This window comes from Zalophus californianus, chromosome 17, assembly GCF_009762305.2.
Source record: "Zalophus californianus isolate mZalCal1 chromosome 17, mZalCal1.pri.v2, whole genome shotgun sequence".
Taxonomy (NCBI): domain Eukaryota; kingdom Metazoa; phylum Chordata; class Mammalia; order Carnivora; family Otariidae; genus Zalophus; species Zalophus californianus.
In genome coordinates, this window is record NC_045611.1 from 54,061,986 (window position 1) to 54,085,542 (window position 23,557).

A 23,557-nucleotide genomic window follows, 5' to 3' on the forward strand; every position below is an offset into this window, starting at 1 on the left:
GAAGTCCCTGAGCAGGGAGGGTTGTCTGACATTGAAATCATGGCCCAAAGACATGGAATGTAGGAGGACAGCAAGTCGGGAAGAACTGACATCTCAAAATATTGAGTGTCCCTATCCATGAACATAGAATCTCTCTCCAGTTATTTTGGCCTCTGATTTCATTCATCAAATTTGGTAGTTTCCTTATATAGATCTTACATTTTATTAGATTAGTTCCTAAGATCTCATTTTTGTGAGTGTTAATGTAAATAATGTAAATAGCATTGTGTTTTTAATTCCAAATTCCTACTATTCATTGCTGTTATGTAAAAAGACAGTTGACTTCTAGATATTAGCCTTACATCTTGCAACTGAAAAATTTATAAAAGGCAATTTATTATTATTATTTTTAAAGATTTTATTTATTTATTTCATAGAGAGAGACAGAGAGAGAGGGAACACAAGCAGGGGGAGTGGGAGAGGGAGAAGCAGGATTCCCGCTGAGCAGGGAGCCCCATGTGCGGCTTGATGTGGGCTCGATGTGGGGCTCGATGTGGGGCTCGATGTGGGGCTCGATGTGGGGCTCGATGTGGGGCTCGATCCCCAGACCCCGGGATCATGACCTGAGCCAAAGGCAGACGCTTAACCACTGAGCCACCCAGGCGCCCCAATAAAAGGCAATTTAAAACGGAGTCTGGGGCCAGAAGGGGGAGCTCTGATGCTCTAACATTTGTCAGTTGCAGACCCCAACAAGAAGAGACATACCTTGCATTTTCAATAGGAAGAAGCATATATTTTACTAACCCAGCAGGAAAAAGAAAGATCTTCTCCTTTCTGGGCAACAGCCCCACCAGTGAAGGACTGTCACAACTCAGCCAATGAGAAGCCACTGCACTGCAAACTCCCAGTTACTCCAATGGACTTTTTGTTCATAACAGCCCCTCCAACTCTTTCCTTTCCTCAATAAAAAAGCATTCCTACCCTGTGTTCTCCGGACTTGCCTATGCTTTTGCCATAGGTTGCTTGTCTCAAATTGCAATTCTCTGGTATTCCTGAATAAACCCATGTTGCGGGTAAAATAATTTACAGTTTTATTTTTAGGGTTAATAGAACCTTGCTGTAATTGCTTATTAATTCCATGAGGCTTGTCAATTTTTTCTGTGACTTTATAGATAGACAATCATGTCATCTGGGAGCAAAGACCTTCTTAGTTTTTCCTTTCTAGTTAGTATACCTTTAATTTACTTTTTTTGGTGCTGGGTTCTTATTGCATTAGCTAGGACTTCCAGTATAATGTTGAATAAGAGACATGAGAGAAAACACCCTTTCCCTGTTTGCAGTCACAGGGGGAAAGAATCTAGTTTCTCACTATTAACCAATGTGATTTGCAAGATTTTTGTATCGGTTCTTTATGGAGTTGAGGGAGTCCCTATCTCTAGGTTTATGCTGCACAGTGTTTTTTATGTCAGTGGAGGAAAACAAGCTTAGAAATCCACAATCTCATCAGAGGCAGCAGGAAATCTGCACAATCTTTGCTCAGGAGAGAGATATTATCTTTATTAATCCGAGCTATAAACATATCTGCCCTGGAGGCATATTTATTTTTTGGACAACAAATAAATCTTTATGAGAGCAGAATGTTATCTTTATTAGCTAGAACAAGAAACAGATTTTTTTCTGAGAGACATCTTTATTGTCCTGGACAGTAAACAAACTGCTCTGAGGGAAATAACCATCTTGCAAGACTGGTTGCTAGACAAAACTCCTATGTAGGCAAAATATGTTAATGCCTTCGCTCAGAAAACATGCAGAAACATGGGAGTCCATGGAGAATTCTATCCCAACACTGTTTACAACACACCCTCCATCATTTTCTGCAGGACAAGCTTTTCTCGCTGACCACATCCACGTGTCCCCAGCCTGGCCAGGCAGAATGTGGTCATTTGACCTGGATATACAAATCCCACCCTAACATACATGTCTGTGTGTGTATGGCTCTGACCTTAGGAACATATCTGTGGACAGTTAAGACCTGAACATGTGCACGCACCCACGTGTATACACAGACACACACACAGGAGTTTATAGCTAATGAGGTCAAAGGAGGTGGGGGAAATTTCTGGAAAAATAGGCAGCAGTTGTACAACCTAGAGAAAGAGCATTGCTTAAAAAAACCCAAGGATGTTTGGGGGCACCTGGGTGGCTCATTGGGTTAAGCATCTGCCTTTGGCTCAGGTCATCATCCCAGGATCCTGGGATGGAGCCCCGCATCCTTGCTAGCAGGGAGCCTGCTTCTCCTTCTCCCTCTGTCTGCTGCTCCCCCTGCTTGTGCTTGTGCCCTCTCTGTCAAATAAATAAATAAAATCTTTAAAAAAAAGACTTCTGGAGAAGTTGCAAGAACAGCATATATGAATAATATGTAGGTAGAGCAGGGCACAGGGAAGTGGTAACAGTATAAGAAAATGTTCCTGTCCTGAGGGATTTTTCCACTCACTTTCCCAGAGACCCAGGATGGTGACAAGGTCCTGGAAGGCAGGAGTGTGAGCTCCACTCCCAGCTCTGGCAAATGACCCTCAATGTGTGGGCATTTAACTGTGTTGCTTCCCTCATCTCCCCACATGATGTGCTGCATGGGGCCCACTGCCAAAGGCTGTGTCAGGTGCAGGACTTAGGGTCCTGAGGAGTCATGACTGGGGAGGTCAGAATGGCATGAAGCTGGATCTGGGGATGGAGAGGTCTGGGGGATGGCTCCTGGATGTTGTGGGAGATAGGGGACCTGAACTTCTAGTTTGGGGAACAGGATAAGGGACATTTCCCAACTCCCATACTATGTGGAAGGATGCACTGGAGTCATGGGGCTAGAGCCCATGTGTGTTTGCCTCAGGACTGCAAGGAATCTGAGAGGCAGGGCATGACTCTGGCTCTAATCCTAGATCTAATCCTGTTAAGAACAGGTAAGTGGAACTCCAACATCCCATAGGGTTGAGAGAGCCCAGGTTGTTTACGCTTTGGTCTTTTTGTCTACCCCACACTCAACTTGTGCATAGCCATCTGCCTAGACAACTCCATGTGGGTGTGGGTACAGTCTGCATAAACACAGTACCCAAGGGCAACTGTGGGCTGTTTCAGGCATCATCCAGCAAGTGCTGTGAGACACAAGGTCATCACCATGAGGTCATGTTGTTGAAACTAGCCCCACCTGTGTGACTTCACCCACCACTTGCACTACCCAGAGTGCTGCCCACGACTGCCCCCTGTGGGTAGGGTCTGGGTGGCATCTCGCTGAGCCCTGGTGTCTGATAAGGAGCCCAAGACCACAGGAAGCCATGGTGGAAAGATGGATGAGCAATGTTGGATGTCATCTCTCCAGGAATCCTAGGCTCCAAGGCTCCATTGTGGAAGGGCCATTGTCCAGAAATTGGTTTGGTTTGAAATGAGTGAGTTGGGGTTGTATGGGGTTGGGTTAGGATTGAGTTGGGTGGGTCAGGTGATATTTTTGTTGGGGTTGTAGATGAGGGTCAGGATGGAGATGGGGTGCTGGATCCAGAAGGTCTCTCCACAGGGTGACTTGGGGGACCCCTGATCTGCCTGTGGGTTTTCTGGCCCCTGACTGACTATATTCCTCTACTCCAGTTCTTAGGATCTTAAAATGGGTTTACCTCTGCCCACTTTTTTAAAATTACTGTATAGTTAACATGCTATGCTATTTTAGTTTCAGTTGTACAATGTCTACTTACTTATTTTATTTTTTAAAAGAAGACATTTCATTATTTTTTTTAAAAGTAAACTCTATCCCCAATGTTTTAGTGAGTTTAGAGAGAAAAGTTTTACCCTACCCCACCACCATGAGATCAAGAGTCCCATGCTCTACCAACTATCCCAGCCAGGTGCCCCTCAATACACCAAGAGCTTCTTTAGTTACTCAAATAGGAAAGGAGGAGGATTTTCTATCAAGTTAATAACACATATCTCAGGCTGGACCATCATGAGTTGCTCTGATTTTTCAGAACAGCCTTGGTAATCAAAATGGTGGAAACCAAGAAAACCATTCTCTTTCTCCTCTGAGACCCCCAAAGATGAACCTTGAGGTGCATGAATCTAGCTCCTGAGACCTACATAGTCCATTGCAGGAAGTACTGGATTTTGCATGAGGATACTCCTGATTTGGGTGGTCAGATGAACCAGGATCCCTAGACCCTCAAGTGCTTTGCTGCCTTTTCCCTTCTGGTTCTGAGACCATGCCTAAGAGAATCCAAAGTCCCTTCATTACCTCAGACCATGATTTCCATGCTCTTCAGACAGAAAGAGCCATCCCTTACCCCACCCCAGGATGACTATCACTCACCCTTCTCTTCCTGTTTGCATTCCACCATGACCCCAACCTTGTTCCTGGACCTCCCACTTTCTTAGAATGCCAGCAGCTCATAGGAGACCACTTCTAGCATTGACCCTGTGACAGGGAAATATCCAGTTCTCCCAACTCTCAGCCCAACTGAAAGCCTCCAGCCGCGGTTCTGGGATCCCTCACTCCCAAACACCCTGAACCCCTCCAAGATGCTCTACTTAGCCCACCAGAACTATTACCTTAATCAGTGATGTTTTACAACCTCAAAAGCTCACCACAGGTCTCAGAAGATTCTCCAGCTGGGACTCACTAAAACTTTTCTCTCTCAGCCTCTGCCCCACTGGGATCCTTATGCTGGGGTTCTGGAAACTCCTAACATCCCAGACCACACAGCCTCTTCCCCCAGTGTGATTCCTCAAATCACCTGGCCCCCACACCACATGCTACTGCAGATGCTGCCCTCTTGTCTCCTGCCTGATCCCTGTGGTTGGCTCTACTCTCAACATAGTCCCCCCACCCAGGCCCTGCCACCAATCCACAACCCCAGGGATGGCTCCAGAATTCCAGAACCTTCCCAAACTGCTTGTTCATCTCTCCAGACCCAGAGCTGTGCTCCTGTGCCCCCATGTCCTTCCAACTCCACAGCACAGTTCCAACTTTTAGCCTAGACCCTCAGAGCCCCACTGCTCATGAGCACTCTCTCTAGGAAAAAAAAAAAAAATCTAAAAAAAAAAAAAAAGAGTTCATATATACGCGAGGTAAGATGTATTTCTGGTGTATGGTGTATTTCTGGCTTTAGGAACTGCAAGCAAACTGCTCCTGGTGGTGTTCACCATTCTATGTCTGCCCTGAAAGAACCATTTACCTTTTATAGCCACAGAGCTGAGATTTCTGAAATCCAAACCTAGAGTCTTACCCTCTGAGTGGCTGAATTACAATGCAAAATGAGTTCCCAGCCATCCTGGTGTCTGCTGTTAAAATGAAGGCATGACTGGGAAAGAAGAGCATCTGGCAGTTTGAAAGGAGATATATGGGAAGTCCCTGAAGAAAGGGAAGATAATGTGGAAAGGGTCCAAATAGAGATGTGATCTGACCCAGGGTCTAGGGGATGGAGAAGATCCAGGGAGCAAGTATGCAGTGCTCATGTCTGAAAGGCTGTGAGGCACCTGGGGTCAGTCCTGGTGCCTCAGGGAACAGTATACTCTCCCCGGAGGGAGAGCCCAAGAGGAAGAGTGTGTTGGGCGGGGGGGGGGGGGGGGGGGGGGGGGGGGGGCGGGGTGCGGACACGAGTGGTAAAAGGAGGTTTCTCAAGGAGCAGGTGGGGTGACTTTGTGTCTGGAGGGATCCATAGGGGAGAAGGATCCAGCTTACACCTCTCCCCCAGACTTCAGCCCAGTTCTGGTCTGTCCTCCACCATGTGGCTGAACCCAGCGGGTCCCCTGCCCACTGTCAGCTCCATCTGGCCAGCTGTTGCCTCAGTGCCTAGCTATTTGTCAAGAACTCTGAAGAGTCTAAGATTTTATCACCTTGCAAACAGTGTTAGCTGGCCAGTTTCATGGGTACTGGCAGAACACACCAGATCCTGGGTCAGAGGCAGGATTTTACTACTCATGGCACAGCAGGCAGCGTAGGCTTTCTATCCACACCAGTTCACCTGGCTCCCCAAGGCCAGGTGATCAGAGGAGTGTAAGGGGGATTCTGTGCACACAGTGGCTTGTGCCATAGCTGAGGATCTGAGCTTAGGAATCTTTAATCTTATAAGGGGGCTGCTGGCAAATTTGCCCAAAGTTAGTCTCTGGCTGAGATATGATCTTTATAATTCTGGGTTGCAAACAAAATTGCTCTGGAGGGACATGTAATTTTTATTGTCCTTGGCAGTAAACAAATATTATCTTTTATTAAATCATGGACAGTAAACAAACTTTCTCTGAGGGAGATACCATCTTGAAAGGCTGCATGATAGACAAACATCTTGGAAGACAGTCCAGAGTGTAAAATGTATTAATTCCTTTGCTCTGAAGACATGTGACATGCCCATGGGGAATTTCTAACAACATGAGTCCAGCCTCACCCTCTACCTTTCCCCCCAAGAAAGGGAAAGGTAACATCACTCAGTTTTCCTCATGCTCTTCCTCCACCACAACCACATGCTCTCTGCTCACCGGAGTTCCAGCCCAATTCCCAACAACAGTGGGAAGAGTGTGGTCATTTGATCTGTGGGATCTGTGTCAAATCCTGCCCTAGTGTTGGCTCCTGTTTGTGTGTGTGTATATATGGCTTAACCTTGGGGGGTTATCTCTGTTTCCCAGTGTAGAGGTTCATAGTTCTTTGACCTTGAAATCTGCCTGTTTGGTACTTGTGCACAATGCAGCTGTGTGTGTGTGGCACGTGTGTAAGGCCTTACCTGTCTCCTATTTGCCTGTACTTGTGAACCTTGTCATCATATGTGAAATGCAGTGAGAGACCTTGAACATCAAGCATCTGACTTGAGGGCTGGTGTAGAGATGGATAAATATGTCCCGTCCTGAAGCCTGTATCTCCAGCTATGTCTCTGTCATCTTCAATGTCCAGCTCTATGTCCAGGTGTTGCAATGGAGTCTGATCCACTGGGTCCACACCTGAATGCCTTGGGTTGGACATGTGTGGGTTTGGGGTTTGGGTTGATTGGGTTGGGCTGTACTGGGTTTTGGTTGAGGTTGTGTATGTGGATTAGAATGGGGATTGGGCACTGTATCCAGGGGTTCCTCACTCACGCTGAGGCACATTTCTTCCACAGGGTGACACTGATCTGTGTGTAGGGGAGGTCAGATCACTGACTGAATGTATTCTTATACCCCAGCCTTTATGGTCTTCACCTGTGAGTGTCTGTGACCACTTCTCTCACTTCCTATGTTGGGAGCTTCTCATGTTGCTCAGCTCCGAGAGGGGAAAGATTTGATCAAGTGCTTGACATGAGAGGGGCTGGACCCACATGTCTCCCACAGGTGAGAGCCCCCTTCCTGGTTCATAGATGGCTTTCTTCTCTCTGTGTCTTAACATGGCAGAAGGGGCAAGGGATCCCTTTTAAGTGCACTCCTTCCATTCATGAGAGCTCCATCTTTGTGACATAATCACTTCCCAAAGGCCCCATCCCCTCAAACCATCACACTGGGGAGAGGAGTTCAACAAATGAATTTGGGGGGAACGCAGACATTCTGTCTACAGCATGTAGGACACGTTGTGGGCCAACATTGGAGGCCCGAAAGCTCTAGTTCTTGAATCTCTTCTGGGAGTCCAAAACGTGATACTCAATGCCACTTAATCCTGAGGTCCATTAACAAGGCCCCTGAGATCTAAATGTTCATTGGAGTGGGGCCACTGGATTTGTTGAGGATTCTCTTGACCTGGAAGGGCAGGTCATCTGAGTTTCCTGGGTCATCACATGTCCCGGTTGAGGAATGAGGAGTTGGGAGAGGCTCTATGTCAGGACCCCTGCATTTTTGGAGAACATTGGATTTGAGGATGCTAGGAGACTCGCTCCAGGATACCTTTGGAATTTCATATCTCTGGGTCCAGTAGTGCTGGGCTTGTGGAATTCTGGCACCGCAAGAGTTCATTTTGACGGGAACATTATAGTAGGGGAACTCATTCCTGCATCTGGAAATACAGGAATCTCGGAGTTCTGAAAGCCAAGCTCACATATTTCAGGGACGTTGGAAGTTGGGAGACAGGCATCTTGGCTCAGGGAGGTGCAGCGATCAGAGAGCTTCAGGGACATAGTGCACATATTTGAGGGTCCGATGGGCTCTGGGGTATGAAATCTCTCTTGGAGTGTAGGCATTGGAGGCTTTGTAATAGGCATCCTGATTCTCCAGAGCTGTTGATTCTGTCATTCTTGGGCTTCCCCTCACTGCCTGTATCACCAAGAGCAAGGCAACAGAGCTGTAGGCCCTGGCCCATTTGGCCTCAGACCCCGGAATAGATCCATAATGATTAAGGGCCTAAGAACAACAAGTGCTTGCTCTTCCATCCCTCCCATAGCCCTGGGGGGGGGGGGGGGCGCTCTCCACACCCAGAAGCAGGGCCAGGCCTTGGCCAGCTTCTTGGTGGCAGCAGATCAGGGGCGTGGCCATGGGGGGTGTAGGCTTTAAAGGCTCCCCAGGGTTGCTCCCCAGCTCCTAGTTCACTCTGTGTCAGCTCCTGGACACTCTGTCACCATGTGGTTCCTGGTCCTGTGCCTGGCAATGTCCCTGGGGTGGACTGGTGAGTAGAGGGGATCCGAGAGAGGGAGAGGGGCCTGACTCTCATGGTGCTCTGACCCTGCCGCCCCCACGAGGCCATCCCTTCTCCCCATCTGTGCAGCCCTATTCCTCCAGGCCGCAGTCCAGCCCAGGCAGGGTACCCAGTCTCTTCCTACCTCACCCACCCCCACCACAAAACCTTCTTTAGCTCTTCACCCAGCCATCTTCCTTACAGTCCTCACTGCCACACTGGGTACCTGCTTCCTCCCAGTGACCCCCAGGCAGTTTCCAGACAGACACAGCCTGGGGCCATCTCTGTCTCTCTCTTTGGGGTTCCCCAACTCATCCCCTCCTCACTGGACCCCGGGACCCTGATCTTCCTGTCCTACCTCCTAATTCTCCAGGGTCCAGTGCTCTGGCTCCTGAGCCCCCGGGTGACCTTTCCCATCCAGCTGTCATCTCTCAGCCCCATCCCCTAAACACTGAAACCTTCTCAGAACCTCAAATGCCACCTCAGGCGTAGAAGATATCTAAGCCCGAGACCCCTTAAAGACCCCCAAATTCTTTCCTTCCAGTCAATGACCCTCTCCTCTGAAGTCCCTAACGCTTGTTTCTATACCCCTTCCTCTTCTCTGAGCCAACATCTCCACCAAAGCCAGTTGTCCCCCAGTCCAGGAACTCCAAATCACTGCGGGACACCTGGTACCCACACCACCAGTTGCTCCAGATGTTGCCTTGTTCTCTCCTACCTGATTCCTGGGGTGGGGTCTATTTCAGCAGAATGTCTCCCCAGGCAGGACCCATCACAAACCCAATTAAGAGACTGCAGGAGAATTCCAGACTCTTTCCATACCCCTTGCCCGTCTCCCCAGACCCCCAGCTCTGCTCTTCTGTGCCCTTGTACCTCTCCTAGCCTAGGTCCTCCCGGCCCCATTGCCACCTCCCAGCTGCCCTGACCCAGCACCCCTCTGCAGGTGCTGTGCCTCCCATCCAGTGCCCAATCAGCAGAGGCTCAGAGTGTAAGAATTTCCCACCCTGGCTGTCGCTTGTGTACAATTTCAGCAGTATCAAGTGCGGAGGCGTCCTGGTGCACCCACAGTGGGTGCTCACAGCTGCCCACTGCATACACAAGTGAGTGGGGGCAGGGCATGTGGGGAGGGGGCGTCTGTGCTCCCACGGGAATAAACAACGGGGCACCGACCCTGGGTTCACCTCAGGGGAGGCTGGGGGACTGAGGGAAACAGATGGTACTGGGCTGGGTCCCATGGACAGTGGCAGGGACAACCCCAGGGAAGCCCTCCCATGGCAGCCTGTGTCTCTGTCTCTCCCTGTAACTGTGTCTCTGTGTCTCTCAGTAACTGCTCTGTCGTGTGTCTATCTGAGTAAGATTTATCTCTGTATCTCTCTCTCTGTTTGGTGTCTCTGTGTGTCTCCGTGTGTCTGTCCACCTCCGGGTCCCTCTGCTGCCTCCCTGTCACTGTAGGTCTCACCCTCCATCTCTCTGCCCCATCTCTCTCTCTCTCTCTGGGTCTCTGCCTCACTCTCTCTCCCCCATCGCTGCTGAGCACCCCCAGGATGAGACTGAGGGGGACCCCCAGAGAAAAGGAAGGGATTATCCTGAGATGTGTGTGTGAGGGGGCTTCTCATGTGCCCAGCCCCTCCCTCCAGGACAATGAAGCGCCGCAGGGGACACAGGGGAGGGCTGGTTTCAGCTGGAGCCTGGTGGAGGCCCCGGAGGAAGGAGGAGGAGGAAGGGGGCAGTGGGGGGGGAGTAGTAAGGGGGGTGGAGGACGAGAGGAAGAGGAGACAGTCTGGGGGTGAAGGGGGTGTGGAGGAGGTCAGGGGAGGGAGGGGGATGCCGAACGTGGGCTGCAGGCCCGCCCCCCCGCTGCTGGGGAGCCAGCCCCACAGCCCCAGCTGCAGCTGAGCTGACCCCAGGCCCCTCCGCCCTCCTCGGGGTCCTCCCTCCCTGTTTTCTCTCAGGCTGCCCCCCCCATCTGTATCCCACCCTCTGCCCTTGCTTCCTGTCCCTGTCTCACTGGACCTGTTGCTCCTTCTTCCTGTCTGTTCTTGCTTCCTTCCAGGGACCTTTTCTCGGGGCCGCTGCCTTTTCGCTTCCTCTCCTGTCCCCTTTGTGCTCCTTCTGGCTCCCTCTTCTACCCTCTGCCTTGCTCCTTCTGTTTCAAGCTCTCTCTTTTTCACTGTTTCTCTTTGTCTCTGGATCTGCCTTTCATGCTGTCACAATCTTTTGTTTTCCCAAGGTCTCTATTTTTCCGTGACTAATTCCTTCCTGCAGGCTCTCTCTCTCTCTCCCTCCAAGGTTACTCCTTGTCTCTCTCTGTCTTCGAGACCCTCCCTGGCCCCATTTCCCTTTCGGCCTTCTCTCTCCTCATTCCCTGGGGCCCCCTCTCTCCCCAGCAATTACCAGCTCTGGCTGGGTCGCCACAACCTGTTCGAGCATGAAGACACAGCTCAGCTTGTCCAGGTCAGTGATAGCTTCCCACACCCTGAATTCAACCTGAGTCTCCTGAAGAACCATACCCAGCTCCCCGGAGAGGACTATAGCCATGACCTCATGCTGCTGCGCCTGGCAGAGCCCGCCCAGAAAACAGATACTGTGGGAGTCCTGGACCTGCCCACCCAGGAACCCCAACTGGGGAGCACCTGCTATGTCTCTGGCTGGGGCAGCCCTGAACCAGGTAAGTGCACGCCGGGGGCCAGACCGTGCAGCCTGGAGCCCAGACACTTGGGTATAGGGAGGAGGGGGCTGGGGACCGAACTCGGGGTCTGAGGGAGGAAGACTGAGGAGGCACCTAGGGTCTGGCCACACCCTTTCCCCCTCTTGGTCCTAGACACATACCTCGGCAATCTCCAGTGTGTGGACCTCAAACTCCTGCCCAATGATGTATGTGCCAAGGCCCATTCCCAGAAGGTGACAGATCACATGTTGTGCGCTGGGAACTTGGAGGGCAACAGTGACACCTGCCCGGTGAGCCAACCTCTCCCCCTCAGCCACCTGGCCTGGGGGAGGGGACCCAGATTCGGGGCGGGGGTGTGAGGGTTAACCAGGCATCAGTCCCACTGCTGCCCAGCTGTAGAGCCGCCCCCCAGTGCCTCAGGCCTTGCCCTGTCCCACACTCCCATCCAGGTACCACCTGCACCCCAGTCTTCCACATCACAATCCATCCCTTCCTCCAGGCAGCACGTACTTACTGAGCATCTGCTGCGTGCCCAACACCAACCTAGCCCCTGGGAAGACAGCAGTGACCAGATAGAGAGAAGCCCCCCCCATGAAGCCCCCCCCCCAGTGTGAGTGGCACAGACAGAAACAGTGAACATGACACAGAAGTGACAGTGCATGTTAGGAGGTGCTGGTGCCGTGGGGCAGAAGGAGACATTGTGGAGCCGGGGGAGACAGCCGGTGTGCTGAGGGAGGAGGTGGGATTGAGCAGACACCTGCAGCAGGTGAGGCTGAGCCCCGCGGAACGTGGGGAAAGAGCAGAGGGAGAGCAGGTGCAGAGGCCCCGGGGGAAGTGGGCCTGGTGTGTGTGAGGGTGTCAGCGAGGCCAGTGTGGATGGAGCCCAGGGAGCAAGGGGAGAGGGCGGGAGGTGACACCGGAGGGAAGACAGGGGCCCATCCTGTGGGGCCTCACCTGGGGCCACAGGGAGGGAACTTCCACTCCTCTGAGGGACCCGGGGGCTGTGGGCAATGCTGAGCAGAAGCAGAACGGGGCCTGACTTGGGTGTTCCCAGGTCCCTCAGGCATCTGTGTGGGGTCAGGCCACAAGGGTGAAGGGGGGCGGGGAGGGCCTGGTGTGCAGTGAGGACAGGGGTGGCCAGGATGGAGTCAGGGAGGGCGAAGAGGTCCACTTCTGCTACCTCTAAAGGGAGCCCACGGGGTTTGCTGAGCGACCGGGAGTGAAGAGAGGGGCAGACAGGACCTAGAATGATCCAAACTTTGGCCTTCGTCTCTCGGCTGAGCAGCTCCAAGGAGACGTCTACACTCACAATATCCCACACACACGACACGCAGGTGGCACCCCAGCCTTTCACCTCCCCAAGGCCCGCCTGAGCCCACCGCTCTTCCCCAAGCCCGGTCCTCCTCCACCCTTGGGTCCGGAAGTCGCCCCCCCCAACTGCCCCTCCCCCAACCCATCCGACCCCAAGGCTGGCCCCTCCTGCCCACCCCCACCGACTCACCTACTGTCCCCTCGTGTCTGTTGCCGAGCTCAACCCAGGTTTGTCCTTGTTCAGACCGGGACCCTCACCTCAGCCTTCTTCACAGGCCTCTGGCCCTCATTCTGTCCCTCTGTCTCATCTCTGTCCTGCCGCAGTGGGTCATTCTAACCTCAGAACTGACCTTGCCCCTCTCTGCTCATGGGCCTTGCGGAGGAGTATCCAGTCAGAGAAAGCTATTTGGGAGAGGTGACATCAGAGATGAGCCCTGAAGTTCGCAGGGTCTAGTAGATGGATCCCACGTCTTTTCCCTGCTGACCTGTCCGCTGGGACTATTCTGGACCCCCGCCCCTGCCCCACGCAGAAAGCAGACCCTGCAGGCTTCTCCCCGTTGACCAGGACTTGAGCTGCTGTCCTCTCTGTGCTCCCTGCTGGAAGCCCACTGGTCCTCTGGAAGTGGACTCTGGAGAGAACTGTGATTTTTTCCCCGGAGCTGGGTTGTTGCTGTCTGCGCTCTGTGAGCCCAGGTGTTAGAGCTGGCGCTCCGCTGGCAGGCGGAACCTGAGGCCTTGCTGACCTTCCTTTTCCTCCCCCTTTTGTGCTGCAGGGTGACTTGGGGGGCCCACTGATCTGCGATGGTGTGCTTCAGGGCATCCCAGCCGGGGGCCACATCCCATGTGGCAGCCCCAGTATGCCTGCTGTCTACACCAAACTGATTCCCTACCTGAAATGGATCAAAAAGACCATGTTGGTCAACAGCTGAATGCCTCTGACCTTCCCCTCCCCTTAGTCAAATAGAATACACAGCAGACAAATTCTGGCATCATTTGTCCTTTCTAGATGTGGAAGTTAGGGACCCACCCGGCCTGTGTCCTAAAGTGTGGAGTCAGGGGTAGAGACGGGGAAGACCAGTGGCTTTCAAATTGGGCCCCCCCCCCCCAGCTCCAGGGGACAGCTTCTCACACAGGTTCTACAGAGACACACTTAAGGCAGGGGTGGCCATGTTCTTGTGGGTGAGATGGGTGTCCACCCTGGAAGGGTGGACAGTGACTTGTGGTAGATGCTCCCCACGTGGCACTGAGCAGAGTCAGAAGTACAAAGCACATGCAGGCGCACCAAGGATGGAGTTTAAGCACAGCCATGAGTGAAAAAGTGTGAACACACAATGAGTCATGGAGCATAACAACCTCACATAAATTACACTGTGCGCCCAGGATACTCGTTCTGTAGAGTGCAGTCAAGTAACGCCAGAAGGGGTGCCTGTGGGGCGTGGGAGTGGATTATGGGTATGAGAAGGAATCATTAGTTATTAGTCAAGGGCTTGAGTCAATGAATTGAATTTAAACACAGTGGAGGGATCAGTTATGGACGCTGAGTCAACGGTCCATGAGCCAAGGAATACAGTTACTTCGGCCCCCTGCCCATTAGGCCCCAAAAGAGAGTGAATCTAGAGGGAACTGCGTGGCAGGCCTCCTCAGACACCACTGCAGGAAGCTCGGGCTGTCGCCTAGGGTCAGGATCCAGGCTCGGAGACGCGGACTGGGGACAGAGCTGTTAGGGACAACACCCCCACCACCCACCCCCGGGGCACATGGGCAGGGACAGTGACTGAAAAGCTCACTGGGGATGTAAGTGCCAGCCGGACACCAGTGGTGATGCTGCTGGTGCTGACCCAGTCCGGTTCTGCAGTTGCTGAGCTCGGATTGGTGAGCATGAGGTCCTGGCCGCGGGGCCCTCGGTCCCCGCCAAGGTTGTCCGGACCCAGTCGGAAGTTGTAGTTGCTGTGGATGAGCACGTCAGTGCCCTGGCAGCCTCCCCCTCAGCTGCGCTCCCACCTGAACGTCAGCCCCATCTCAGTTCCATCTACAAGCAATTCTGTAGCAAACCCATCCTGTCTCAACCCCTCTCCAACTTCCACCCGAAACCCTTTCGGGAACTGAGGAAGAGCCCTCCCTCTTCTACTCAGGTCCCACCCCAGAGACGAAGCCCCGCCTCGGCACAGCCCCGCTCCCAATTCAGGCCCCGCCCCAAGCCCTACACTCCGCTTCAAGAGCACCCGCAGGGGATGAAGTGGAGTCCCTCTTCCTGCAACCTGGCCATCTCCCAGGGTGGTCCGCACTCCATGCCCTTAGTGATGGGGCTTTGGCCGGGCCCTGGCCTGGACTCCTAGAGGCGGGGTCAGAGCACAAAGGGGAGGAACCAGGGCTCAGGGGGCGGGGTCAGGACCCAGGAAGGTTCAGGAAGGTGAGGCCTGGACACAGTCTTCAGTCAAGAAAGCTATATGTTGGGACCCCTTTTCTGCACCTCTCTCCCTACACACACCTCGCCTCTCCCCACCCTCAGACACAACAGTTGCAAAACCTGCCTGGGTGCACGCAGCATCTCACATTCACACGCCTTCCCTCCCCAACATGGGGCCTCTCTGCGCACGCAAGAGTCGTGGGGGAAGTCTCAGGCTCCACCGAGTCCTCAGGTGAGTGTGAGGCCGTTAGCTCAGGTCTGTCCGCCCCCCACCTCGCTCTGTTCTTCCACTGTCTCCCAAGAGATCTCTGGGTGGGGAAGGGCTGTAGGAAGGGCACCTCATCCTGGGCCCTGAGACTTTAGCCCTGAGACGTGAAGCCTAGAGACACAGAGACAGGAATGCGAGACAGCCGGGAGGAAAACAGAGAGAAAGTGTCAGCAACAATTCCGAACAGGGAAGACGGCGTGACAGTGACACACACACACACACACACACACACACACACACACACACACACACACAAATCAAAGAAAGAGAAACACAGTGAGGTTCAGAAACATGGAGATTCAGAGAGAAAGAGAAAGATAAGGCGGGCGGCCTGGGCAGCGGAGTCGGTCTGCCTTCGGCTCAGGTTGTTGTGATCCCAAGGTCCTGGGGTTGAGTCCCACATAGGGCTTCTTGCTCAGTAGGGAGTCTACTTCTCCCTCTGTCTGCCGCTCCCCCTGCTTGTGCTCTCTCTCTCTCTGACAAATAAGCGAATAAAATCTTAAAAAAAAAAAGAAAGAAAGATAAGGCAAGGGTGTCAGAGGAGGGACAAATCAGGTGATGGAGACAGACAGCAGGACAGGAGAGCTGACGGATGCTGCATCTGGAGGATACAGAGACAGCAAAGACAGAAAGAGAGAGAAATTACCAAGCCAGAGATACAGACTCAGACTCACAGATGGAGAGACAGAGACATCAGAGACCCAGAAGGTGATGTGGGGGCCAGAGAGGCAGGACACGGACTAGCCTGTCACTCACTCACCTGGCTTGATCTGGGCTGGGCTGGGTTCCAATCTGCCGCTGCTTCCTGGAGCCACAGCGAGGCTTACAAGCTCCTCTCCACAGGCTCACCCACCCCTACAACTGGTGGACACATGCCATGGGGGGTCAGAATGCTGTTCTCTTCCAGTCCACAACCCCCCAACCCACCCACCTCCCGGACCCCCATCAGGGTGTTTAGAGCATGGGTTGGGGAAAGGCAGCACTTTGAGAGTGAGTTCTGACCCAGAGCCCCAGGCTGCTCTCACCTCCAGCTAGCACCTGATCTTCATTTCTGGAGGTCTCCCCACTTCAGTCTCCTTTGTGTTAGGCTTATTGGCTATTTTTTTGTCTAACACCTTGGCTCCTTTATATTCACCCATTCTTCTTTCTAATCTAATTATTCAAAGCTATAAATCTGCCGCCCCACACAAGTTTTCATGTCACATTTTTATCGTTCAGTTCAAAGTTTTTAAAAATTTCCATTATGATGACCTTTTCATCCATTTTTGTCCATTATTATTTAATTTTTATCATGAATTATTCAGATGAGTGGTTGCATTTTAACTTCTGTGCATATGGGTATTATGTTGATGTGCATATTGAATTTTAATTTTCTTGCATCGTGGCTGGAGAATGTGGTCTGTGTGATACCAAATCCTTTGCATGATAGTGGTGTTGAAATCTCACACTTCCGTGGGATGCATTGCTCCATTTCTCCCTGTACTCCTACCAATTTTTATATTAAGTATATTCAAATTTGGAGTTATATTTATTATCAAACTTTTTTATGAAGAATTATTACTTTGTAGTGACCCACTCTGCCTAGTAATGGTTTTAGTATTAATGCCTAATTTGACTGATAACAGTAAAGCTACCTTACTATTCTTAGGGGTAATATTTCTTGGTAAATCATTTTCTGCTTTCAACTTTTCCGTTAGCTGGGGTGTGTCTCTAATAAACAGCATAGAACCCTTTTACATTCTAATCTGAGTTTAACCAATTCCATTTATTGTGATTATTGATATATTTAGTACGATTAATATCCTCTTACTTTTAAATTACTGTTTATCTTGCTTTTTTTGTGTTTCCTACCTTTAGGGGATCGTATAATTTTGTGGGATTTTTTTTCCCCTTCGTTTTTCCCTTTCTGCTTGCTTGGACTTAATTTACCCTATTTCTACTCTTTAGTGGTTACATTTTATATTTTAGTGCATTGTATTTTCCTTGGCATGAAACTCAAAATATTTTATAATTTCCAGTATGGTTTCTTCTTTGAGCTGTGGGTTATTTAGAAGTGTATTTCAAAAATTGACACACGTGGGTGGCTCAGTCAGTTAAGTGGCTGCCTTCAGCTCAGGTCATGATCCCAGGGTCCTGGGGTCAGGAGTCCTGCACTGGGCTCCCTGCTCAGCGGGGAGCCTGCTTCTCCTCTACCCCTCCTCCCTGCTTGTAATCTCTCTCTGTCTTTCTCTCAAATAAATAAAAATCTTTAAAAAAAAGCCATGTGGGGATTTTCTGCATTATCATTTTGTCATGATTTCTGGCGTAATTACCTTGTGGTCAGACAACATACTCGGTATATTACAACTTTGAGAATTGTTAAGATTTGCTTCATAGCTCAGTATCTGGTCACTTTTTGTTAAGTGTTGTATGAAGTTTTTTTAATTAAGGTATAATTTTTTATTGAGGTATATACTGTGCAACGTGTAGGTGTCAAGTGTACGGTTCAAGGAGTTTTGATGAATGCATGACCCCTGTAGCCCACACTCCTGTCAAGTTCTAGAAAATTTCTGTCACCTCAGAAAAGTTCTCTTACATCACTTCCCACTGTTTCCACATTTACTCCTCCTTCCCATCCCATGATAAGTTTTGTCTGTTCTAGAATTTCACGTAGAAGAGGAACCATACAGTGTGTGATATTTTGTGTCTGGCTTCTTGCACTCAGCGTAACGATTTTGAGATGCACCTCCATTGGTGGGTCTATCAACAGTTCACTTCTTGTTATTACTGAGTAGCTTTCCATGGAATGAATATGTCATAGTTTGTCCTTTCACCCATGTATGGGCATTTGGATTGTTTCCAATCTGGCTATTATGAGGAAAGCTTCGATGAGCATTCTTGGCTAGTCTTTTCTTTTTCATTGCTCTTACAAAAATACCTAGGCGTGGACCTCTTGGCCATGGGGTAAATGGGTGCTCATCTTTCTCGGAAATGGCCAAACTGTTTTCCAAAGCAGTTGTACCATTTATACCCCCTCAGCAATGTGTGAGAGTTATAGCTGTTTTACATGTGAACCAACACTCGGTGTTGCAATTCTTTTTAATTCTAGCCATTCTGGTAGATGTGTCTTTTGGAAAGATTGTATATTCTTCAGATACTGGGTGCAGTGTTCTATATATAACCATTAAATAGAGTTTGTTAATCCTATTGATCATTATGTCCTTATTCACCTTTATCTTGCTCATTCTAATATCTTCTTTCTTTCTTCTTTCCTTCTTTCCTTCTTTCTTTCTTTCCTTCCTTCCTTCCTTCCTTCCTTCCTTCCTTCCTTCCTTCCTTCCTTCCTTCCTTCCTTCCTTCTTTCTTTCTTTCTTTCTTTCTTTCTTTCTTTCTTTCTTTCTTTCTTTCTTTCTTTCTTTCTTTCTTTCTTCTTTTTCTTTCTTTCTTTCCTTCTTTCTTTCAGTAGGCTCCATGCCCAATGTGGGGCTTGAACTTACAACCCTGAGATCAAGAGTTGCATGTTCTACCAACTAAGCCAGCCAGGATCCCCTGTTCTATTATTTTCTTTCTTCTTTTTTTTGGGGGGGGGGATGGTTTTATTTTTATTTTTTTCTCTCTTTAAATTTTTTATTGTTATGTTAATCACCATACATTACATCATTAGTTCTTGATGTAGTGTTCCATGATTCATTGTTTGTGCATAACACCCAGTGCTCCACGCAGAACGTGCCCTCTTTAATACCCATCACCAGGCTAACCCATCCCTCCTAAGAACCATCTTTAAATCCTCTTCTATAAGTGGGGATTTGTTTAACTTTTAGTTATTTCACTTCTTACTTTATGTATTTTGAGGAGTATCTCCAGATGACTAGATTCCCAAATATTTATTAATATATTCTTGAATAGACATTCTTAGCACTATATTCTTATGGATATAATTTATCAGTGAAGAGTATGATAACAATTCCAAATATTCTTGGGCCCTCAGTCTCCCCCCATCTCTGCCCTCACTCTCCATATTTCTCCATGATTCTTCCCACCATGCCCCAGTTACAGCAGGAGAGTTCTGAGGCAGATTCAAATGAAAAATTCTTCAAATGCATTTAAGAAGACAAAACCAAAACAAGTTAACCAAAGCAAAAAGAAAAAAAAAAAGAAAAAAACTAAGCAAGAAAACCTCATTAATTTGTCATTTGCCGACTTGACTTTTGAAATTGGACAACATCCACAGAATCAATTTCTCTTAACTGCTCAAGCATATCTCCTCCCTTGGGAATCCAGTGGCCCTCCTGGGGGAAACTAAGGCCCAAGGAGGAAAAGTTATTTGCTGGAATCCTGTGAATGGGAGTGGAAGCAAGGATGACAGTTCAAACAGAGCCTGTGTTTCTCTTAGATTTTATTTCTGGGCTTAAGAGAAGGGAACAAAAAGGTGAAAAACCAACCTTCTCTGCTACTGCTTAGGCCGGGTCAACATTGTGCCACTAGGGGGCACTTAGTACAGGAAAAGATTCTTGGTGGGATTGGATTCCTGGGGCTGAGGGAGGAGGGGGTTGGGGGTCTAGACTCCTGGGTCTCAGGGAGGAAAGCACTGGACACCCAGGGTCCTGAATCCCTTCCACAACATATACTGGGGGCTCAGTTTCTTGGGACCAAGTTCCAGTAGTTAAATGTCCTGGATGGTTTTCTGTATCCAGTCAGTGAACTTGCAGAGGTTGGTGTAGACACCTGGCACGTAGGGTAGGCCACACTGGGCTTGTCCAAAAGACACGAGGCCCTGCAGGGACCCGTTGCAGACCAGGGGGCCCCCAGAGTCACCCTGGTTTTGGAGAGAGGAATGGAGAGAATCCAAAACACAGAGAGGGTGGAGACAGATTGAGATCAGAAAGGAACCAAAAGACACCAAGAGACAAAGACAGGGAAATAAAAGATAGCAACGCACACCTTTGAGGTCCCATCCAGTGCCCAGACTGTAGGGAATTTACTCCCCTAGGTTCCAACAGCTGTTTGATTCTCCTGGGTTTGTTGTTATTCTGCCTCTCTCTTTTTATCTCCCCCTATGGCTTGTTTCTTCGTCTCTGACTCCCAGAGTCTCCATGCCTCTCTGCATTTCTTGGTATATTCTGTTGCCCCTCCCCCATTTCTCTTTGCATTTCATCTCTACGAGTCTCTCTCTCTGTTTCTCCCTGAGGTATTTATGTGTGGGTGCGCGCGCGCTCATGTCTATGACTCTGTTTCTCCATCTCTCTATCTTCCCATGTCTGTTTCCTCCCGCGTGCCCATCCCTCCCTTCTCCATCCCCCCGCCCCCCCCCCCCCCCCCCCCGCCGTCTCCTCCTCCCTCCCTCTCTCCTCCCCCATCTCTCACGTTGCAGGAGTCCTTCCGGTCCTGTCCTCCGCCAGCACAGAACATGCTGTGGTGGTACACGGGGGCATAGAAGGCATTGCAGATCTCCTCGGGCACCACCGAGATATTCACGCACTGGAGCACTTGGGGCTGCCTGCCTGCGACGCAGAGTCTGGGTCAGTCCCCTCTGGCTGGGAGGAGAACCCTTCAGGGAGGGCGGACGTACTCACACTCAGGAGCTCACCATCAGTCAGCTGACCCCAGCCAGAAACGAGGCAAGAATCCCCAGCTGTTGGGCACTGGGAGGCAATGCTGATGTTCTGGATGGTGTCAGACCCGGACACCGATTCTTTCAACTTGATGAGCATGAGGTCGTTGGCGATAAAGGGTTTGTTGTACTCTGGGTGCTGTATGGAGAAGGTGGCCTCCATCATCCGGCTGCCTGGCTCTTGGTTGGCCTCAAGACTGTGCAGTCCCAGCCCGACTGTGTAGGAGCTGAGGGCCACGGGGGACGGGTTAGTTTTGTGGCAACTCCACCGCTATCTCCATTGTCACCCTCAGGCACAACCCCATCTCCACCCATTTTCCCCAACCCCATCCTCCTCGCTAAGCACGGCGCTAAGAGCTACCCAGCCATGATCTCAAATCCTCATTCACACAATCAATAATCCAGCAACAAGAATTTGTCTTAACCCACCAGTGACTCAGCAACTGAGATGGGATTTCGACCCAGGGCTGTCTTTCCAAAGCAACAGCCCCCACTTCCCTCGCAGAGTCTCGCCTCACAGAGGTTTCCACTCTTAGCACGGAGGCGGAGCCAGATATTAGGCCCCTTCCCCCAGCTAACAGTACATCCAGGTCCCGTGTTCCCCCCTCCCCCCGACCCTGCCCCAGGACCCGCCTCCACCCCGCCCCGCCCAGCACTCACTCCTGGAAACAGTGTGCCGCTGACAGCACCCACTGTGGATGCACCAGAACGCCCCCGCAGAAGAATCCGTTTTCCGTGAATAGTGCCGCCTGCCAAGGCTGCGAGTGCGGGCTGCAGTCCTCGCCGTTGATGATGTGGCCTCCGCCACCCGAGGCCAAGGATCCTGAGGGCGGATCAGGGCTAGGGGCGGGCTCGGGGTGGAACAAGGCTCCTGGGGGCGTGGCCACGCACTAAGGGCGTGGTTAGGGCTTCCAGGGTGTAGTCAGGTCTGGGGATGGTCTCTGGGTGGAACCAGGGCTCCTAAGGGCAGGGATCGGTGCAGGGGCGTGGGCTAGGTTGGGGGGCAGGCTCAAAAAGCAGGACTAGGGCTCCTGAGGGCGGGGTCTGAGGGGGTTCACGGCGCAGGGGGCGTGACCAGTGCTTCAGGGGAGGCTATGGTGCAAAGGCGTGACCAGGGCCTCATGGGTGGAGTCAGGGATCCTGAGGGCAGAGTCGGGGCTCCTAGGGGCGGAGTCGTGAATGCCAAGTTAGGCTCGGGAGGTGGGACCAGGCCTCCTGAGGGCGGGGTCCCTTTTATGGACCAGATCAGGTTTCTTGGGGTGGGATGGGAGTCGGGAAGCCGAGATCAGAGTGGAGGAAAGGGGTCTCTTGTCGAGAGGGGAGTTGCAGCTTTGAGCCAGCCACACCCATCTCCAAGATCCATTTACTATCTCTCTCCGTCTGTCTCTTCCTCCCTCCTTCCCCCCCCCTCCCTCCCTCAACACACATACACACACACACACACACACACGCACGCACGCACCACGCCAGGCTCGTGTACTACCCGGGCCACAGTCGCCCAGAACAGGCAGAAACCCTCAAACAGGGTGCAGAGACAAGGGTGACACAGCCAGACGCTCAAAGAAACAGTGTCGCTCTTTGTGGCCTTCAGTGTCCCGCCTTCCCCGGCTCAGCCTCCTCCACAGTCGCACCAGCAACAAGCTGGCTCGCAGAGAAACCCCATCACGTCGCCCCGTAACGTGGGTCTCTGGGGGTCCGTGGATCAGAGACTCAGGAAGCAGGCACATATTACCCGAAATGGGTGACTCCTCCAGAAGCACAATCTCCCTGTTAGCGGCACCCTGGGCTTCCCACGTCCTCACAGCATCATCCGCCGCCGTTGTCACTCCACGCGATATTTACAGGCACAGACCGTCGGAATCCTTCTCCCAGTAACGCACCGCCTCTCACCGGTTCGAGCACACAGCTCATCACAATGTGTCACACACAGAGGTGTGCAAAGCCACACACACACAATGCATCGGCAGCACACACACAAACTCCCTATGATACAAGGAATCACGTGTGTGTAACCGGAGAGCACGGTCACGTGGTACTGTCACATAGGCAGCTTTAGTCATACCTAGGAGGACACTGAGTCATGCCTGCACAGGAACAAACACTGTGCCCCAAGGCACAGACAGTCACACACACACACACACACACACACACACACTCAGATACCTGTGACACCAAGGATGAGGTACCCCAGGAAACAGCCCCAGGGGTTTCCTGCTGTGGTCATGATGTCAGCACCTGCACACAAGGGTGATGAGTCTGGGGGGACCTAGAGCTCAAATCTCTCCCTCCATCTGTCTCCCTCTCTTCCTGTACCCCTAGGATATTATTGGTCAGACAAGGACCTATGCCACCCCTGCCCCCCAACACACACATCGTAGGTCTGAGATCCTCGCCCAGAGCCCCAGAACCTAGAGAGATTTAGAGGGAGAGATAAAGGGAGAGGGAGAGAGAAGTGGAAAGAGAGAGAATTAGATGGAGAGGGAGGTATGGAGGAAGTGTCATTCTATCTCTAAACTGGGAGAGTAGGAGCATGGAGACCGGGTGGCGTGGGTCGGAGGTGACTGAGACAGCACTTGCAAGAGATAATCAGAGACAGAGGGAGAGCCAGAGTCATGGACAGAGACATCAGAGAAACAGAGAGACTAGGGGAGCCAGAGAGAGAAAGGAAGAGACACTCCTAACCAGAGAGAGAGTGAGAGACCTCTTTGGGGAGGAGACATGGAGACACAGGGTCCCGA

At 51.2% G+C, this 23,557-nt stretch overlaps 3 protein-coding genes across 7 annotated transcripts in view; 1 reads left to right on the forward strand and 2 right to left on the reverse strand.

The window, feature by feature from the left end:
• KLK15 (kallikrein related peptidase 15) overlaps positions 1–12,989 on the reverse strand; it is a 33,438-nt gene extending 20,449 nt beyond the window's left edge. Inside the window, exons 1-2 of one of the 2 annotated variants that reach the window (XR_003524032.2) lie at positions 12,745–12,989; positions 6,179–8,217 (exon numbers count right to left, since the gene is read on the reverse strand). The gene's annotated coding sequence lies outside the window, so the exon portion shown is untranslated. Of the gene's footprint in view, positions 1–6,178; positions 8,218–12,744 lie in introns of those variants that run through there. The other variant, XM_027617365.2, reaches the window with a different exon arrangement.
• LOC113935397 (kallikrein-1-like) lies at positions 8,521–17,334 on the forward strand. Its single transcript, XM_027617361.2, has 5 exons — positions 8,521–8,566; positions 9,519–9,675; positions 10,963–11,243; positions 11,397–11,533; positions 13,328–17,334. The coding sequence occupies exons 1-5, from the start codon at positions 8,521–8,523 to the stop codon at positions 13,481–13,483; spliced, it is 777 nt and encodes a 258-aa protein (XP_027473162.1). The 3' UTR covers positions 13,484–17,334.
• Positions 17,335–18,951: 1,617 nt separating this feature from the next.
• Positions 18,952–23,043, reverse strand: KLK4 (kallikrein related peptidase 4). 4 transcript variants are annotated; one of them, XM_027617352.1, is made up of 5 exons: positions 22,983–23,043; positions 21,480–21,642; positions 20,796–21,046; positions 20,573–20,709; positions 18,952–20,024 (listed from the first exon to the last, which is right to left on the reverse strand). In XM_027617352.1, exons 1-5 carry the CDS (start codon positions 23,041–23,043, stop codon positions 19,872–19,874), a joined length of 765 nt encoding a protein of 254 aa, XP_027473153.1. In that variant the 3' UTR covers positions 18,952–19,871. The 4 variants fall into 4 exon arrangements, with proteins under 4 accessions (XP_027473153.1, XP_027473154.1, XP_027473156.1 ...); XM_027617353.1 differs by lacking the exon at positions 22,983–23,043 and adding an exon at positions 22,552–22,781; XM_027617355.1 differs by lacking the exon at positions 22,983–23,043 and adding an exon at positions 22,552–22,781 and having other exon boundaries at positions 21,480–21,779.
• Between the last annotated feature and the right edge of the window lie 514 nt (positions 23,044–23,557).

Excerpts from the sequence above, each read along its gene's own strand:
- KLK4 (XM_027617352.1), bottom strand. The coding sequence starts at position 23,043 with ATGACCACAGCAGGAAACCCCTGGGGCTGTTTCCTGGGGTACCTCATC. Across the intron at positions 20,710-20,795 it reads CTGGGGTCAGCTGACTGATG|GCAGGCAGCCCCAAGTGCTC; the intron begins GTGAGCTCCTGA and ends TCTGCGTCGCAG. Across the intron at positions 20,025-20,572 it reads ACCGGAAGGACTCCTGCAAC|GGTGACTCTGGGGGCCCCCT; the intron begins GTGAGAGATGGG and ends CTCCAAAACCAG.
- LOC113935397 (XM_027617361.2), top strand. The coding sequence starts at position 8,521 with ATGTGGTTCCTGGTCCTGTGCCTGGCAATGTCCCTGGGGTGGACTG. Across the intron at positions 8,567-9,518 it reads AATGTCCCTGGGGTGGACTG|GTGCTGTGCCTCCCATCCAG; the intron begins GTGAGTAGAGGG and ends ACCCCTCTGCAG. Across the intron at positions 11,534-13,327 it reads GCAACAGTGACACCTGCCCG|GGTGACTTGGGGGGCCCACT; the intron begins GTGAGCCAACCT and ends TTTGTGCTGCAG.